This window comes from Seriola aureovittata, chromosome 20 (assembly GCF_021018895.1).
Source record: "Seriola aureovittata isolate HTS-2021-v1 ecotype China chromosome 20, ASM2101889v1, whole genome shotgun sequence".
NCBI lineage: Eukaryota > Metazoa > Chordata > Actinopteri > Carangiformes > Carangidae > Seriola > Seriola aureovittata.
The window spans coordinates 3,282,529-3,301,602 of NC_079383.1; the positions used below are offsets into that span (position 1 = coordinate 3,282,529).

General features: G+C 43.3%; 1 protein-coding gene across 1 annotated transcript in view; it reads right to left on the reverse strand.

The window, feature by feature from the left end:
• Positions 1-19,074, reverse strand: part of sspo (SCO-spondin) — a 71,358-nt gene that overhangs the window by 37,705 nt on the left and 14,579 nt on the right. Inside the window, 38 exon segments of the mRNA XM_056363746.1 lie at positions 57-193; positions 710-844; positions 1,016-1,186; positions 1,344-1,390; positions 1,526-1,781; positions 1,952-2,122; positions 2,216-2,404; positions 2,912-3,003; positions 3,235-3,360; positions 3,627-3,756; positions 4,340-4,462; positions 4,617-4,808; positions 4,902-5,066; positions 5,240-5,398; positions 5,983-6,135; positions 6,225-6,335; positions 6,478-6,723; positions 9,461-9,583; positions 9,708-9,849; positions 9,956-10,083; positions 10,224-10,337; positions 11,086-11,187; positions 11,307-11,411; positions 11,645-11,693; positions 11,898-12,057; positions 12,802-12,952; positions 13,085-13,267; positions 13,803-13,940; positions 14,618-14,770; positions 14,893-15,105; positions 15,368-15,469; positions 15,947-16,126; positions 16,207-16,380; positions 16,466-16,587; positions 16,824-16,938; positions 18,111-18,283; positions 18,385-18,478; positions 18,823-18,972. Coding sequence (XP_056219721.1) covers positions 57-193; positions 710-844; positions 1,016-1,186; positions 1,344-1,390; positions 1,526-1,781; positions 1,952-2,122; positions 2,216-2,404; positions 2,912-3,003; positions 3,235-3,360; positions 3,627-3,756; positions 4,340-4,462; positions 4,617-4,808; positions 4,902-5,066; positions 5,240-5,398; positions 5,983-6,135; positions 6,225-6,335; positions 6,478-6,723; positions 9,461-9,583; positions 9,708-9,849; positions 9,956-10,083; positions 10,224-10,337; positions 11,086-11,187; positions 11,307-11,411; positions 11,645-11,693; positions 11,898-12,057; positions 12,802-12,952; positions 13,085-13,267; positions 13,803-13,940; positions 14,618-14,770; positions 14,893-15,105; positions 15,368-15,469; positions 15,947-16,126; positions 16,207-16,380; positions 16,466-16,587; positions 16,824-16,938; positions 18,111-18,283; positions 18,385-18,478; positions 18,823-18,972 — 5,474 coding nt within the window.

The window sequence follows — 19,074 nt, forward strand, 5'->3', positions numbered from 1 at the left end:
CCTTATTTCTTGTACATGTCTGTCTACTTACGTTTGTGCACAGCCAGCCCACCCACCTGTTGGACAGTCCCTTGTGGACACTGGCAGCCAGGTGTGCAGTTCCTGCGGAGATCCATTGTGAGGTCTGTGCAGGACACTGCTCCCTTCACACACTGCTTCCACTCCTGGCCTGGAGGACACAGTCGGCCACCACCTGACACAGCAAAGGTGTGCAAGAAGAAAACCGCACGGTATTTTAATCAAAAACATGAATGTATTAAAAACGTGTCAGATCAACAAGGACATGCTGATGTCCAAGACCTTTACTTCACCAATGTGACATATTATGGCAACTAAATCTTTCATTTCAAAACAATGCAGTATGATCCATTATCTGTCAAGGAAATACACCTTTTAAATGCCAAGGTTTGCATAAACATCTACTTCTACTAGTCTACCACTATGATTTTTTTTTTCAGCATTCTTCAAATGCATCATTTGATTAAAAGAAACATTGCCATTTTTTGTTTTTGTTGTTGTTGCTACTACAATCAGTTATGACTTTCTGTGACCCAGTTTGAGCATATAAAGTTTTTACCTTACTAGCTTCTTATTGTTGTTTTCTGGTATGAAAAACACCATATTATTTCAAAAATAATAAATTTGAGATATGACAAGTAAAATACAACCAAATAGTATTTGTTCTATGAGTGTGAAGTTCTTGCTGTACCACAGGGCTGCAGATTACAGGCGCTGAACTGCTGAGCGGTGCCATGGATTCTAATCGGCCCACGGGTTCTGGTCCTGTAACCTCCTCCACATGTCACTGAGCACTTTGACCATGTACTCCACGGCTCCTTCACACCTGGGACACAACATAACTGGATAAACGTTTCTTATTTTTTAATCTGTGGTTTGTTTTTAGTGAATAATAAAGTGAAAACAGCAAACTTCCAAAAATCCAGCTTTTAGTTTTGATATTTTATAGTTACGATCATGTGAAGAAAACATTACCAACAAAGGAATTTTTTCTAACCAAAGCAGGGTTCAATGCTGCAGGTATCGATCCCGATTCTGTCTCCTTTGCAGGGACGACCCCCGAACGCCGGAGGAGGATTAGTTCCTGATCGATACCTCCTTCTCACACCAACATCACATGTTCGACTACAGGTGCTCCATTGGGTCCAGCTGCTCCAACCACAGTCCACTGAGAGGCACACATATAGACACGTTACAAAAAGACAGAGACAATAAAAAAAGAGTTGGGAAAACAAGAAAAGACATTGAGGAACACGGAGGAATGGCAGACGTAGAGATAAAAAAAAATCTACATTCAAAATTGCAAATGATAGTAAAGCACTAACCAGAGCAAGGAGCTGTTCCACACTGCATCTCTCCATTAGTGCAGGTGCTGTAAGAGACACAAGTACAGGTGACATTTGTTTATGGCATGTATTCCCACAGCAAGTGCATTCATGGATGTTTTTAGACAAAATTTAATTTATCCCATGAGTAAACAGAGGTATCATTTTTGTCATATCAGCACCAGTTATTGCAGGCATCGACACGCAGGGTGGCACCAGCTGGGTACGTCTCCCCCTGATGGTAACACGGGCACTGTGCCAAGGGCACACAGCTGCCGTTCAACAGGTAGAAGCCCAGAGCGCAGTAACAGCCGTCATAACAGGCAGTGGCACACTGCACATCTGTTGAGGTCATGTCCAAACACACCCGTGGACACGCACCGCCTTGAGCCTCACATTCAGCTGCTGTCATGTACACCATGCCCTCCGGACACTCACCTGAGAGCAGAAGGAGTGGAAATAAGAATGATGTAAAAAAACGGGAGCAACTGAAAAATACTGTGCAATAAAACACCACCGACACAATTTTATCATAATGTATTATTAATTTGCACATATTATTCAGTGGCCCTCCATAGTCTGAGCAATAAGAAAACATGATGCAGCACCTGAGCAAGGGTGGGAGTTGCAGTCTCTTGTCTGCATGTGAGGCCCAGGGCAGCTGCTGCCCCCATGCTGTGGTGAGGGTGAACTGCAGAATCGCTCTCTCGTTTGGACACCAGAGTCACATTCAGATGAACACTGGGACCACGGCGACCAGTCTGACCAACCGCCATTCACTGGAAGTACAAAACTAAACTTAGCTTTTTACCCCTCAGAGATTTTTTTATCCAAAACAAAAACACATTGACAGAAACTAAGGAATTATAGACCTGGACAGTGAACAGTGTTGCAAGGCTCTTGCTCCTCACTGTCTCCATCACAGCCAGAGTGAGTGTGGTTGAGTGAAGCGAGTGTGTGGTTGCAGCTGCGGAATCGTCGTCTGATTCCCACCTCATCTACGAGGTTGAAGCATGTCTTACTGCACTCAGACCAGCCTGTCCATTTACTCCAAACACCTTCTGGTAGCACTGCACAAGAGAATGGCAAAGTCACCATAACACCATCAAGTGATGAGTATGCAAGGGATTTACAAAACTAGGATACTGACTTGCATTTAACTTGAGGAAAGACTTTATTGTAGGGCTGCAAATAACTAACAATCATCTGACCTATGAGACAAATGAAAACTGAGAAAATATCATATATATATATATAATATCCTATAGCACAACGTAATAGTTATAAATATATTGTTTTGTCCAACCTACTGTACATAACAAAACCAGGAAAATATTCAATTTACTATATTACAAGACCAAGAAGAGCTGCAAGTTATTGTTGCATGATTTGCTTGAAAATTTCTTAAATGATTGATTATTGAAATTGATTATCAAAATGATCAATTATCAAATTTCTTTTGGGATCAGCTAATCAACTAATCTTTACAGCTTTAGTTTTCTGTAATTGTTGTTCTCAGTGTGGGGGAATTAGTGTTACTGTTGTGTGCATGTTGTGAGCGGTTATACCAGGGAGGCAGGGGGTGGAGCAGCTGCGGGCCTCAGTGGAGTCTCCTGGACAGGGCTGGACTCTGACTGCACCTGCTGGCTTCACTGGGGACCTGAGGCGACAGATTCAGGGCATAAGAACTTTAGTAGGTGGTGTGTTAGCAGTAACAGCAAACAAAGAACTTGAAAACCTATATACAATGTGAGCAGTTAGAAAAAATAAGTACAGGATTATTTACTAAATTCAATATAAGCACACATCTGTTGTGAAATAGGGTCCAACTGTTTGACCTCCATGCACCAAAGAGTAAGAGTAGATTCGTTGTTCAGTTAAACAGGTTCACCTGTATCGATGCTTTAGGCCCAGACCACAGGTGACATCACATGGTGACCATGACGACCAGGTTGACCAGTGACAGCTCACCACACAGCTGGAGGTGTCACAGGTGACTTGTCCATCCCTGCACACACTGGTGGGGCATTTCTGACAGTTAGATTTTTTTTTTAATTATTAAGAAATCAATAGTAAAAGCTAAGGACCCAGTGGTCCGAGAAAAAAGTGTATATTTAAAAAATAAATAAATAGGAAGAATAAGACTATGACATAAAAATAACCATTTCAATTAAGTTATTTGATGTTTAAGAAGGTAAAATTTGAGTCATTTAGCATTTTAGAAACGTCACCAGTTATGAAAACCAGGCACCCTTCCAAAGCAAATATGCCTGTGTCTCTCACCATGTGGTGCACTGGTCCTTGCTGACTGTCTGTCCTGGCTGCAGTGTTTGGCTGTTCCAGTGACAGACACATTGTGTGGCATTTACACATCGCCCCTCCTGAAGGTACAGACCACTGGGACAGCGACACCCTGGAAAAATGACATTATTTATGTCTGAATCAGTGTTTTATCTACGAATGACTGAGCCTATGTGAGCCACTATAATTCATGCAAAAATATCACCGTCAGGCTTGCTGCTTTTAAAAAGGTTTTGCTTTATAGTCTCTGATTCAGTGAGTTGGCAATTTTGAACACACTATCAAGTCAGAAATCATTTAACAGACAATAGACCATAGACAATTTAATATGGCCTCATCTGCTGTGCAAGAGACTGTTTTGATTTTGGCAGGGCTAACCCAAAGTACCCAAGTTCATCTCTACAACTGTTTCTACCGACTGTTTATCTTGACAATTATCACAATAACAATTTACAATTTCTCTTGAGGGTATTATAAATTATTCCAGCATATAAAAGATGTATTATCATGTGCCTGATCAGTTTGTATGCAACAATAGATTCTCAATGAGCACAAGCTTTTTACTTCGAGATAAGAGAGCATTCAAAGTTTCTGCATGGAACTTCCCACATAAGTACAATACACGCATTACTAGTGTTGTGTCTTCAGCTGCACAGACATTATAATCTAATCTCCAAAAACACTGTGAATCCTACCCAGGATACATGCTGCAGTGCAGTTGTTGGTCAAGCTGAGGTGTGAGCAGGTAGGAGGACAAGGCTCAACTCTTCCAGCCTGGCAGTCTGCCTCAGTCACCAGCACCATACCGTTGGCACAACCTGAACACACCAGTCAGTTTGTTAGTATGCTTACACAGAACAGAGGTGTAACTCAGTCAGTTTACAGAGTATATAACTACTGTTCTCAGGCTGGAAAAAAAACACTTCAAGGCTTTAAACACCATCAGCAAAATTTACTGTTTGACAAACTCACCTGTCTGTGTGCCGATGTCTTTGGTGCAGGAATGGGTGTTGCAGCTCTGGCTCTGCAGGGTCATGCCCTCACAGTCCCGCCCATCATTCTTAGGAGGGGGAGCAGAGCAGGTTCTGTTCCTCTGCCTGACTCCACCTCCACACTGAACATCACAGTCTGACCACTCTGTCCACTCTGCCCAATGACCATCAACTACAGAGAATAACATTGTGATAACCATTAAATCAGATATCACATACTTGTGAAGCATCCGTTCTATTTGACATCAGGTTTCAAAGAACAGACCTGGACATGCTCGAGGGAAGCATGCTCGACTGTCGAACTGAGCTCCACCACAGGCCCCTCCAGGCAAAGCCTCCCTCAGTATGTCCCTCTGCCGAAACAAGGAGCCCAGACCACAGGACACACTGCATGCACTCCAAGCTGTCCACGGGGACATGATGCAGTCCACTAGAGGAGAGGAAAAAGGATATATACACACATATATACATATATATATATATATGCAGTATTTATATATATATATATAGATAGAAAGATAGAGAGAGAGAGCGAGAGAGATAAATAGATAGATATTTTCCTGTCTGGTTTCATCACCAGTTTGAGGTGGAATTATAACCTACCACAGTCTTTTTCATCCGACCCATCCACACAGTCTTTCTGTAGATCACACCTGCGGTCCAGGTGAACACACTCCCCACTGTTACAGGGGAATTGTTTGGGGGAGCATGGGCTGGGCACCAGGGGGCGCTGCGAAGTCACCACTGGTCTGGCTGTGGTGCCTGATGAGACATGGCAACACAATAACAAAGCTTTATTCAACTTACATACAATATTTTACATAAATAACATATCCTGGGACAATTAAAATAACTTATTTTCATTTCACTTTATATTTTACATCTGTTTGTAGTCCATTATAAAATTATACAATATTCTGCAAAGGTTTTTGGCAGTTTAGATGTTTAAATTTTCATGCATTACGCAGTACCACAAGGGAGGTGTCTGATGGGTGGAAGCAGCCAGAGTCATGCAGAACTATCTTCAGAGACGAATAGAACAAGGAGTCCAGCAACAGGTGCTAATGCCCCCACAGAGCCCTGATCTCAACAGCATAAATTAACAACAAGTTTTCCAAGATGTCAAATATTGATTTGATTTAGATATTTTCTGTTGACTGCACTTGTATGAACTTAATTGATAAATAAAAAGTATTCATGGCATTATTTTTGAAAGCATCTTCACCTTAGAGCCTAAAGATTTTGCACAGTGGTGAATAACTCCATTGTGGTACCAATATCATCAATACCAACACTTGTACTTCCAGCCCCCCATCCCCCCCGGACACAGTGTTGATGCGTACCACAGTGTTCCTCATCTGACCCGTCCAAACAGTCCTGTCTGCCGTCACACACCTGCGCAGAGTCCACGCAGCCAAATGACCGGCATGCAAACTGGCCCTCCACGCAAAGCACTCTGGGTAGGCCTCCATCATCGGGGGTTGCAGTGATCCACGGGGCTGTAAATAAATAGAGAATAGAGGCAGAAATAAATGTCTGTTCTGTCAAGTAAAGGATGATTGTAGATTGTAGAAAAACAGCAAAGCACCTTTTGTGGTTTGTAAACCAGGCCTTCCAGAACGAAGGGTTGTAGTGAGGTGAAGTCCAGGCTGACCTGTGGTGACCCCTGGGTAAATGGAAGGTTTGGTGGTCCAATGGCCTGATCATTTACGATGAAAAATAAACTGATAAATGGCACAGACACAACCTAAACCTAATAAACTGGTTAAATAAAACACTAGTTGAACTTTGTATTAAAAAGTTGTTGTTGGCAATTAGATACCATCAACAGCCAATCATACTTGGAACTGTGGTCTTCTGAAGTCCAGGTTCACGTGTGAGCCCTGATGTAGCCACACCAGGAAGGCTACCTTGGGACCTGGTGGTATGGAGGCCTGGGGCACCTGTTGTACTGTCACCATCGAAACCTGATCTCCTTGTGGAAATGGTCTGGTTCTGCAGCCCTGGAAAGCCTCTGGTTGAAGCTGTACCTGAAGATGAACATAAGGAGAAAGAGATGTGAACACTAAGGAGGCAGGAAATGTGCTCTACATTTCACCTGCTAATCTCTCAAGCAGTCTGTCAAACGTAAGTTGTTTGAATCAACTGATCCTATAAGGGAACTAGAAATTGGTACGAGTGGTGTAGTATGACTTGAAAGAACAAGAATGAAAAATATATATGACTCAACATCCATCAGCTCCTACCACAGTTGATCTCGTCAGAGTGGTCCTTGCAGTCCAGTCGACCATCACAAAGCACAGAGACAGGGACGCACTGGTCACTGTGCTGGCATGCAAACTGGCCTGGCTTACAGCGCTGCACCGTCACTTTTCCACCACCAGAGGGAGACGAGGTCACACTGTTGGGGGTCACCAGCTCATCTAAAACAGCAGAAGGAAGAGTTGATTCATATTATCGTTAGGCATGGGTATCGTTAAGATTTTAAGATTACAACTACTTTTATCAATATAGCTCATCGATCCGGTACTTGAACAGTAATATTATTGGTACTTTAGTAACATTAACAACATCATTACCCCATGTTCGTATAATGTAGTTAACTCTGTGTGTGGGCTCCAAGCTGCAAACATACAAAACTCACCTGACGCTACGACGGGTAAACTACAAGCTAGTTGATTAAAACCTGTACATTTCTCCGTCTGTATGTTACGGACTTTCACTAGATGTTTCCAGAGATTACTCAGGTTTCCTCTCTTACATGCAAAAGACTGAACCACACTCTGAACATTTACTTCTCTCTGTCATAGACACAAAGAGCAGGGTGTGTGTTGCATGGAGCTCCAGCGTGTGGCACAGAGCTGCCCCCGCCCCTCACACACACAGGGTCAGAGCTAGAGAGAGAGAGAGATAGAGAGCTAGAGAACGATAGAGAAATAAAGAGAGAGAGAGAGAGGGAGAGATCTTTCCTCTGGATTAGGAATGGCATAATCGAATTCTTCACCTCCTCTGCAGCCAAGGACCTCGACCCGCAGGTAGAAGGTGTGTCTGAACTCCACAGGGATGATGCGCAGGTAACGAGCTCTGACCAACCGATCAAGCCAGCGGGTCACAGGGTTCCTGCCCACCATCCGCACCTCAAACACCTGCAACACAAATAAGAAGATATTTACACATGTAATGAGGCTTTTTTCCAAGATTAATGCAATGAATTTTTCTTTTCTTCCACCATTGTGGAACATGTTAAATGCATAAGGATATATGCAAAGACAGAAATCACCTGATGTAAAAATTTGAGTCCAAATTACTACAAATACCTTAGCAGGGCCACCAGGCTTCCCATTCTCAGTGTAGTCTGTGAAGAGGCTGCTGTGCAGTGCGAAGGCCAGGCGGTATTTAGTCAGGTAACCCCACATGCGTTGACTCCCCTGAGTCACCACCCCTGATACCCACATGGGCTCCAGGAAGTCCACCTGAAAATATGGCTGTGTATCTGAAGGCAAGGGACTCCATCCAGGCTCCATAACCTGACTACACAGAAGACGATACGATTTGTTATTTCTCTGTATACCTTACATTCTCCTCTTCAAAAAGCATGGACAGCAATACATTTAAAATGCTGTTAAGCGCATGCATGAAACCTATCTAATGTTGAGGTTATTACTGTATATACAAATACCAGACCACTCACACATTGGGGATGATGTTTAGTCGTCCAGCATCAGCAGGGTTGTTCTCACGATGTGAGGATGACGTCAGTTGACCATAGCGAATTCTCCCATCCTCCAGTCCAAGGGGAGAGGAGCAGACCACTGCAGAATATGATGAATTTTAATGTCATCCAACAGAACCAGTTTGGCAAGGAACACTTCAAACATGTTTGGCATGCAGCAGTACATTAACTTTTTATAAGAAACAAACAGAGGCATCTGTTATCGAAAAAAAAACAAAAAAAAAACACAAATAATAAATCTATCCAAACTGCATTTAACACTCACCACGATATCCTGGTCCCCCACCCTGTAAATACATTAGAAAATAAATTTACTTTATTTTGCAATTTTATAAATTTTATAAGCATCATAACTGGTAGAACCTTTGTGAATTTATTTTAAGTTCAGAATTTTTAAATAAGCTCATTTACACCAGTGTCAAGAAAACAAAGATTTTGGAGGAGCTGTTGTTTCACTTAAACGTTTCCTTACTGCTGTGGTAACTGCAGGATGAGTGACTGCAGCCATGGATGGAGTCCTGAGAGGAGCAGGGGTGGGTGTGTGTGGTCTGTAAATTGTCACATAATTGACAACACTGAAGACGAGTAAATACAACACCTGGAGTCCTATTTGACAAATTTACAACACAAAGTATAAAAGAAGAACTGGATAAACACATGGAAAGTGGTCTAAATACAGTTACTACTACTACTAACGTTATGACTCCTGGAAACAATAAAAATTTCCCTCCACCTGTCTGACTGGGTAGTGATGTTGTGCGGGTGGCAGCCAATTTCATCCTCTCCTTTGGGACAGTGAGGGATACCATCACAGCGTTGCCCTGCCTTTATGCAGCCCCCTGGTGGGGGACAGGAGAACTGACCAGCAGGACAGCTGCGTGGACTGGTGGCAGTAGTGGAGGGCTGTGTACCTGCATGTGGGGAGTAGTTCACTAAATAAAAATTGATTTCTACATTCATTTTTTTGGTTTGTGTGACAACGTTCATGTGTGGAAGATGTGAGTAGAGCTCATGTAAATGCAGGTAGCTAAGTTAAGAATGGGTGTATGAAGAATAACTGAATTAAACATGTGTTAGGTTGGGAAGCTCACCACAGTACATCTCATCTGAACCATCCCCACAGTCATTGACACCATCACAGACAACACCCAGTGGACCTGCTGGGACACAGCGACCATTTTTGCACTGGAACTCCTTCACTCTGCAGCCGCCCACTGGGGAGACTGGCGAAGGAGGGGTGGAGGTGGTTAACCAGTGATAACCTGAAGGAGAGGAGACTTTAGATGCGCATTTGTGCACAAAATCACCATCAAGCTAGCATGAAAACTATCTACCAACCATCGCCACAGCCCATTATCTCAAGTCGAAGGTAAATGCCGTTCTGAAAGTCATGTGGCAGCAGGCGGACAAACTGAGCTGACACCATCCTGTCCAGTCTGCTATCGGCAACCCCTCGATCGTCATGGTTACCAAGAAAAACCTGGAAGGACAAAAGTAACAAATCAACTTTAAGATCTGAAAAAACAATGCTAAGTGGCCTTTAAGTATCTAGTGAAAAGTTGTTTGGACTTGGTTTGATGACTGACCTTGGCTCTGGGCCGGGCATCAGCAACAAGCTCTTTGTAAGTGTACCACTGTCTGCCGTCCTGGCTAAACTGGATGTAAAAGCTGGACACGAATGTGCCAAACACACCACCACCCTGGGTTAACACACCTGCAGAAAGGTAAAGAGATGCATTTTATTGATTTCACTGATATACACAACATAACTTCACATAGAAATTAGTTTATACACAGCACACTAAACCAGCGTTTCAGTCTATTATTATTTTAGGTTTTAGCATGAAAGCTCACCAGTGATGTTGTATGGTTTCAGCAGGTCTATCTGTAGATAGGGGCTTTGTGTGTTGCTAGTGTGTCCCTCAGGGCTCCGCTGTGGCAGGTCCTTATATTCCTCCGGTTCTGGACTCCAGCCCTGCAGATAAATGTTTTGCAGAATACACCCAATGCTGCTCAATATTACACTGATAAGCTACAGTCATGGAAGCGGAACTGTGAGGCTGTACTTGGACGCAGCAATGCTTTGCTTCAACATGCCAACATACTTGCAGGGAAAACGTTAATATGCAGATATTTAGCAAGTAATGTTAACCGTTCACCATCTTTGTTCAGCATGTTCGCATGCAAACATTTTTCCTAATAAACTCTAAACACAAAGTACCGCTGAGACTGATGGGAATGTTTCTAGTTTTGCAGGTCTTTGGCCATAAACTAAACCTGATGATGGTGCCAGAGGAAGAGAAAGGTTCTCCCTGGTTACACATGTATTTCACAACAATCCATCTCACAGATGTCTAGTCGACCTGCTGGTGACACTGCTGGAAAGTCAGAGGGTTGCCAACATTATTCAGAATTACTGCCAGGAGACCTTGAATGTCCATCGCTCTTGTTACAGCCTCGTAAACAGCTGGCCAACTACCAAGTGTCAAGAGCATGTATTCTCAGTTTAAAAAGAATTTATTCAAATCTTTTTTATTCCTCATTTCATCAAATTGTCAACCGTTTTGTTTTAATCCTAACCCACTTTAAATAACTGTTTCGTTGCAGGTGGGGATTTAACAACTTGGATGAACATGTGCCAGTGCAAAATCTGGTTGTATATTATAAACCTATCACTGGGCCTGGTATACCTGGAGGTCTGTGTGGGGGTCCCATCCATGGAGTCGAGCTGCCTCAGGGGGGTGACCTGTCTGCTGTGATGAGGCACTGAAACTTGAAACTGGCAAAGACTGGACACCCAGGGGAGACCAACACTCATCTGAACAGAGCAGAGGAGGGGAGATTCCATGGAAATTTCAATCAGTGAAAATAGATCAAATGCTCTTTCACTACCCGAAAAACTGCAGGACCAACTGGTCACATGAAAAAGACACAAACCTCCGGGAGGAAGTGGATATGTTGGAACCAGGGGTGAAGTATCCTCTGTTGGCTTGGAGGTCACAGTTTCAGGGCTAATTGTCATGAGAATTGTGTCATTTCCATCTATATGCAGAGATGTTGTAGAACAGAAAGATGAATGTCAGAGAAGTACTAGTAGTAGTACTGCAATTTTGCTGGGGAGGGATTAAATGAGCAGGATGTTTATATAGTTTTTATTTTACTTGTGCTCTCTTCAACTCATTTACATCCTCAAACATATACATGAACTGAAAAAGTGAATTTTTCAAGAAGACATTTAATCAGTGTAGATAGCAGAACAAGAGTCGTTGTTCTACCTTGGCAGTAACAACACCTGTCTCCCTCTCCAGGCACCAGACTTTGGCCCTGTACAAACAAAGGAAATTTAAACATTAAACTCAGTCACTCAGGGGGAGTGTGCATTGGGCTGTTTACAAGAGATAACAGTGAAACACAGATGCATTTAAGCCCAGATAATCACATACTCAAACGCAAAAAGAAAAATGTGCAAAGGTTTCACTGTGCATCACATTTCCACACACTAGGCCACACACAGACACACACTCTTACCTGTGGGCATCCAGTGACAGTGTATGGACAATAGGGGGAACACTGCACTGTTAGGTTGGACAGACAGTGGCATAACTGGCAGTGGTCTGATCTCCATCTGTCTCCCACAGCATGGGACTGACCCTGGTACTCACACTCATCACAGGGGTCAGTCTGACACCTATACACACACAGACATGTTTGCAGGAGGTGAGAGAACATGTGTGTGTCTGCTCATAGGTGTTTAGTGTTAGGCACTAAGACAAATAGCTATCAGGGACCTCACAGAGGTTGTTGTTGAAATGTAGATGATCACCAAGGACACAGTTTGTTATCTTCAGTAACTTTTAAAAAATACAGTTCAAAAATAATATTGGTTTGACAATGTGGTGAGTGATTATCATGTGTACCGAATTGATAAGATTTCATGTAGAGAGCATGAAAGTTCAGTAGATGCTGATTTAAACTGTTCATTGATTTTCATATGGTATGTACCAGAGGAATTTTGCATTTGGGTGGTGATAGATAAAAGGTCAACGGGTCATCAAAACCAGTAGGGTTCACTGTCAATGGACCACAAATATCAACACCAAACTTTAATGTAATTTTAAAAATAAAAGTTACATTCACAATTCCCTTCTAAAAAATGTCATGATGGTGACACTAACAGACAGGTTTGATGGGTCCTCAAAAGTATTAGCATTCAAACAAAGCAGATTTGAAATGTTCCGGTTATTATAAAGAAAACTTTGCCAAGTGTTGGAGAAGTGTGAATTTTGTCCTGACAGAGGCACAATCAGGAGGTCGATGGGGTCATTTTTTAGGAATCACCCTATAGGGACTCTAGGGCTGAGATGTAATAGTGTACAGAAGAGTAGTGGAAGGAGTCAGTAGTTAACAGTCCCATCAAGAGAGGACTACTTACCGTCGAGCTTTCCTGTAAATTCCTCTGCATATTCTCCCGTCTCCGTGCTTGGTAGGGTTGTTTGGGCTGCGGAAGGACCACTGAACACTGTGGACACCGCAGGGCCCCAGACACTCTCCCCACTCAGACCATGATGACCAGCCACAGTGTACTACAGTAAGACATAACCGACTGCTCAGACTTCATGGGAGGTGGTGAACGATAACCAGTATGTACTGTGTGTAAAAATCAACTATGGGTTTGACATTGATCTCACTGCAGTTTGTGTATTTGAGAGACTCACCTGAGCAGTCTGGGTTGGGCTGACATCTCTGAGGTCTTCCTCTCTCACAAACACAAATTTCACAGTCCACTTTTATTTGCTGGCCCGGCCAGTAGCGCACACCTGCCACCTCACATGCACACTCCTCTGGTAACACACACTGTTGTGTATGGCTCATCACCTGGCCCTCTGGACACCAGCAACCTGCAGGTAGAAACATGTAAATGAGAAAAGAGGATGTGAGAAAAAAGTGAGGCTGGGGGGGGGGCACCTTCCACTTGTGGCTGAGAACTAGGCCTACTTTCAGTCCTGACGAATGAACCGTATCTCGTCAGTAACATGAATTAATTTTTTTTCCCCATATCAGAACAACTAATGGCGTCTGCACTCAAATCAGGTCGCCGCCTCCTTCCACAGGGAGAAATTCAGCACGTTCATATTCTTCTTCTTTGGCAATTTCGGATGGCTCTGCCTGATGCATGGATTACGATACAGTGCCACTACATTGCCGTAGTGGTGTACAGCCGCAATTGCAGTTACAAACGTCAAATCCACCGAGTACCAAGAGTAGTAGAACAAGTACTAGAACTTTGTCGGGAGGCAGAGGCGGCACAAAATTTGACGGAGGCAGCCGCCTCCCAATTCTCTATGCAGGAAAAACCCTGGAATCTCAATACTAAGTGTGGCAATTTCAAAGCAGCAATTTATTGTACGGTATTTCAGATTCCTCCTGACTGACCTGAGAAGCATTGTGCTGTGGGATCACAGGTTGTCCCACTGCTGATGTGGGCACAGGAAACTGGACAGGGAGCACAGCTGTGTCTCACCAGCCCAGTGGGACAGCTGGTGTTGGCACATCCATCGTCAGGACAAGGCTCTGGAGTGGAAATGGGAAAAAATTGGAGAAGTTCTTTCTTTTCATCTTATTATCTTGATCATTAAATTTTGTTGCTGTCTTTTTTTAGTATTTGTGAGAAACATGTTTTTTTTTCTTTTTACCGTTATCAAGTCAAAATTGTTTGATGAGGCTGGATTTCATTCAGTTTTTGCATTTTCATCTACCACCATCTATTTTTTGATGCAACAATATTGAGCAAAATTAAAAGATTACAACAGTTTCTATTAACAGTTCTATTTCATAATGATTTCTTTATTCATTAAACCCTAAACATACATTTTCTCTCTTACCACCAGTGGTATCAAGTCAAGCAGATAGATTTTGTTTTATTTGTGTTATTCATTTGTTTTTCTGCCCCCCCCAAATACAATGGAGGTGAAAGGATGTTTTTTATGGTGCTCACAGTGATGAGAAATTACAATTTAGAAAATTCCAAAACAACGTATCTTTCCAGAAACAGAGTCTCTGTTACTCGGTTAGTGTTGTCTCTTTTGGGATTTAGGGTGAACCATTCATTTAGAGTGAACACTCTTCCTCAGTGATTGCACAAGACTGAGGCAGCATTTCTTTCTATATTTCCAACCAGTGATTTTAAGCCAATAACATCTTCAGTATCACTTATTTCAGTTCCACCTTAGTTTACAGACGGCTCTTACTGATTTCCATGGCTACATTGGACGATCCAGGGAGCTGAGAGCAATCTCGGCCTCCGTAGCGAGGAGGGATGCAGCCTCTGTGTCGTACCTGCACTCCACCACAACCACTGGAACAGTTTGACCAGCTCACCCAGGGCAGCCACTGACCATCCACTGGAGGGGGGACAACATCACATCACTGTTTAGTAACAAATACATGGTTGATTTTCAACTATGCATTGAGACTTTGAGACTGTTCATTTGAAAACATATTTATTTTTTGTCCACCTCCTTACCTGGGCAGGTGGTGTTGAAGCACTGCTGCCTCTGGACTTCCTGTCCCCGACAACGGCGCAGTGGGTCCCCTGGAGGGCAAGTTCTCTGCCGGCTCATGGAGCCTGTCCCACAGGAAGTGCTGCAGGGGCTCCAGGGACCCCAGGGGCTCCAAGTTCTACAACCCTGCTCATCTGTGGGACCTCCAAGTGGTGCTAGTGACGAGTCTGGGCAGTCTGCCAGATCATTACAAACCTGGTAAGAGGATGGGGTTAGTGAGCAGGATTGGCTAAATATAACTGAGAGGGATTAAGGGATACAAGTACTTCTTTCTGCATTCTATAATTTGTGATGTGGGAATATATTGTCTGTATTGAATATCTATGTCAACAATTCTATCCCTTTTTGGACATGGAAAGTCTGTGAAAAAATCTGTTCGCTAGCTTGCCATTTGTGGAAACTATGTATGAATAATTTGTCACACAAGAAATCCAGCACCTACCATGTTGAAGGGGATACAGAATCCATCCATACAGGTGTATTCAGGGCAGGGGACAGTGGTGTTCCTACTGCCAGGTGGTGGCGGTGAGACGGTTTTATCTGAACACAACAAGATGTGAAAAACATTATCAAACATACCATAAATTACAGTACAGACTTTCTTTCACTCATCCATTCCCTCCTGCCTTTCTCATCCATCTCTCTCTATCCTTCCTTCCTTCCTCTACTTATCTCATGAGAACTCACCACACACCAACTCATCATCGCCCCGTGGACAGTCTGGGATGCCGTTACACACTTGTGTCATGTTCACACAGGTGCGGTTGTCACAGGAGAAGCTGCCCGGGCAGGGGGGTATCTTGGTGGAGCCTAGAGGGCCGACAGAACTATTGTCAATGTCCAGTAGCACGTTTTTAGACAAAGGCTGCTTCTGTGACCAGATGATATAAGCTCTGGAATTCACTTGATGATCAAAATATGTAGGTTTGTCATTTTAAGCTTTTACATTTGTATTTAACCCACCACAGTTGTCTATGCTCTCATCTGAGGCATCCCTGCAATGTGGAGTCCCGTCACAGAGATGGTGGTAGTCAACACACTGGTCCCCACTGAGGCACTGAACCTGGCCAGGGCCACAGGGGGTGGTACACTGCTGCTCATCACTCGCATCCATACAGTCTGTCTCCCCATCACACCGCCAGGCCTGAGGCACACACTGTCCACCAGTGGCACAGCTGAACTCATAGGACCTACAAGCTGGAAGAAACAGAGGGCGGTAAGAAAACAGTGAACAATGTAAAAGTTCCCCCCCTGAATCTGTAAAACACGACTTTTACCTGAAGTGGGCACAGTCGGGGTGACATGTGGGGGTGACGGTGTTATGATAACAGTGTAGCAAATGGTTCTGTTCTCATCCTCTCCACCTGGACAGTCAGATGTCCCATCACACAGCTTAGTGGTGGAAACACATGTGCCATCTCTGCAGGCAAACTGGTCAGGAGCACAAGTCACTGCCAAACAAAAGAGGACGACACAAGTTTAAAATTCCTTCCCAAAATTTGGCTCCAGGTAAGTTTTAAGAGTTACAATTTGTACCTTTACTTGGACAGACAGCTTCATCTGTTCCAGAGGGGCAGTCTCTGTGTCCGTCACATACTCTGTCTGCAGGGACACACATGTCCCCTGGGCACTGAAACTCCCCTGGTGCACATACACATCTGAAACCGGCCAAAATATTAGATAATGATGACCACAACATAGGGTCTATGATATAAATGGTATTCAGGCCACATCAAGTAGACTTTCAGATGAAAAAAGTGTCAATATCAGTGATTTTTTGTTGCATAAATGCATTAAAGGCTGCAAAACAAACTGCAAAGCATATTTATACATTCTGGTCCATCCAACCACTGAGTAACCCAAATGCAAAATTTCAGCAGAACTGAACACACACCCCCTCTCATCACTAAGGTCCCCACAGTCATCATGTCCATCACAGCGATGGAGGTAGAGAATGCAACGTCCTCCAGCACACAGGAACTCCCCTTTGTCACAGACCACGCCACAGTCTGGGGCAAACACAGAAAACAACACCCAACAATATAATACACGTATTATAACAAACACAGCCATCTTGCATTATAGAGAATGATATAATATCATCTCATTAGAATTTCTGATATAGCATGTTTATGATAGCGTGTCAACAGAGTATCTTGCTCAGTTAAGTTTGTTGGTGGAGTATACTACTGCATAGAGGTGTAAGTGACGGATCACCTAGCTCATCGGACCCATCAGCAAAACCACAGTCCAGTCGTCCATCACATACACGATTGGCTGGCAGACACTTTCCGCTGGCACACTGAAACTCCCCCGGTGGGCACAGGGGTACAGGGGTGGCAGGTCCACAGAACTCCTCATCTGATTGGTCAGCACAGTCTGGGTGGCCATCACAACGCAGAGCCAGTTTCAAACATGGTCCACTGCAAGAGTGGGATTCATTTTATTCATTCCATAAATTATATTTACAGCAGTGAAGAATGACAATAAAACCTGACTAAAAGTCTACAGTCCTGTTACCGACCATGTCAGGCTGTACTGTTCGTTACTCACCAGCAAACAAAATAGTCAGATGATGGTTATCAACATGCTGATGTTTAAAATGAAACATGTAGCATATAAATAGTCTAGAGTGCAGCCAGTATGTACCATTTAGATTAGGATATTAGCGTGCTAGTATGCCAACATGCAGATGCTCACATATAAAACATTATGTTGGAGTTACTGAGGCATTTGAAGACATGTCAACATTATGTTTAAGACCACATACATACTGCAGTTTCAACATGCTAACTACAGATTACACAGGTTAGGAGACATTTAGCATTCTAGCATGTTTACATACATGCCCATTGGGCTTTTAGCCTCTCCCTGCACTGTATGCTATTTGTTTTCTTTGTCATTTTTTATGTATTTTCAATTGTGCAAAATAAATAAATATATGAAAACACACAGCATCTAGCACATACATACATAGTAACATTTAGCATGCAACATGGACTGACAGACCAACCAACCAACACTGCCATCTTTAGAGCTATTCCATGATATAAGCATGGTTAAAATGAAGCATATCTTGTTCAAAAACTCTTGTATTCACTCTCTTTTGTGCTTGTTAATAAACTAAAGTGAGTTTGGGTTCACCTTGGTGTGCTGGTGCAGCGGAACTGGTCTGGAGAGCAGGTGGATGGACAGAGCTCATCTGAACCATCACCACAGTCATCCTCATTGTCACACACCCACTGAGAGGGGATGCAACGGCCCCGAGCACAGGTAAACTCTGTTTCTAGACAGGGGGGGGAGGGAGGAGGGCAGGCCACACCCTCACACTGCCACACACCATCCTGACAGGAACTGCACACAAAAAAGAAAAACCGAGAAAAGAAATTAAACTTTCTTGATTGTTTGAAAAATGAAAGAGTCATGTACTTTCATAAGCATTTAGACTGACTGACCAGTTTTGGCAGTTTTGAGTGATGGTGGTTCGAGGTGGAAACATAGAGCCCTCCCACTCACATGGACACTCAGTTGGAGCAATGCAGCTGTCTCCTATAGAACAGACAACATGCTGACAAATCTGCTATTCTAACAGCTGTGCAAGTTGTAAGCTAAAATAATATTTGTCCTGAGGGCAGCAAAAGAGGGAACACTGTGTTGTTTAAATCAGAAAGCTTTCTTCTTGAGCCAATTTGTGCACAAATTTGACATTTGGTCTTGGATAAGGTATTAAGTGTCCAGAGTGGAATGGGTTCATGAAAAGCATCAGGTATTATCGTATCAGGTCCAATCTCACCAGTAGTTTTTGGTTAATCTTCTGGACCAAAGTGTTGCAGAGACGTGTTTGTTTGTTGAGGCTGGAAAAGCATCGGATTAGTGTGGTAAACCTGTCTTACCATGTTGGACAGTGCCAGCAGGGCAGAAGCAGCCCTCCACACAGGAAAGGACACCACACTGGGAGTGTGGGCTCTGCTGAACACTGGGACAAGAGAGAGAGCAAGCTGGACCACAGGGATCATACACAAGTCCATTCTCACACTGCAGAGCTGATGGGAACATAAAATGGATCAAAGACACAAAAGACAGCAAACAAGGTTACAGAAAGATGATTACACAAAACTTCATGTGCTTGTGTTTAAAATTCAGTG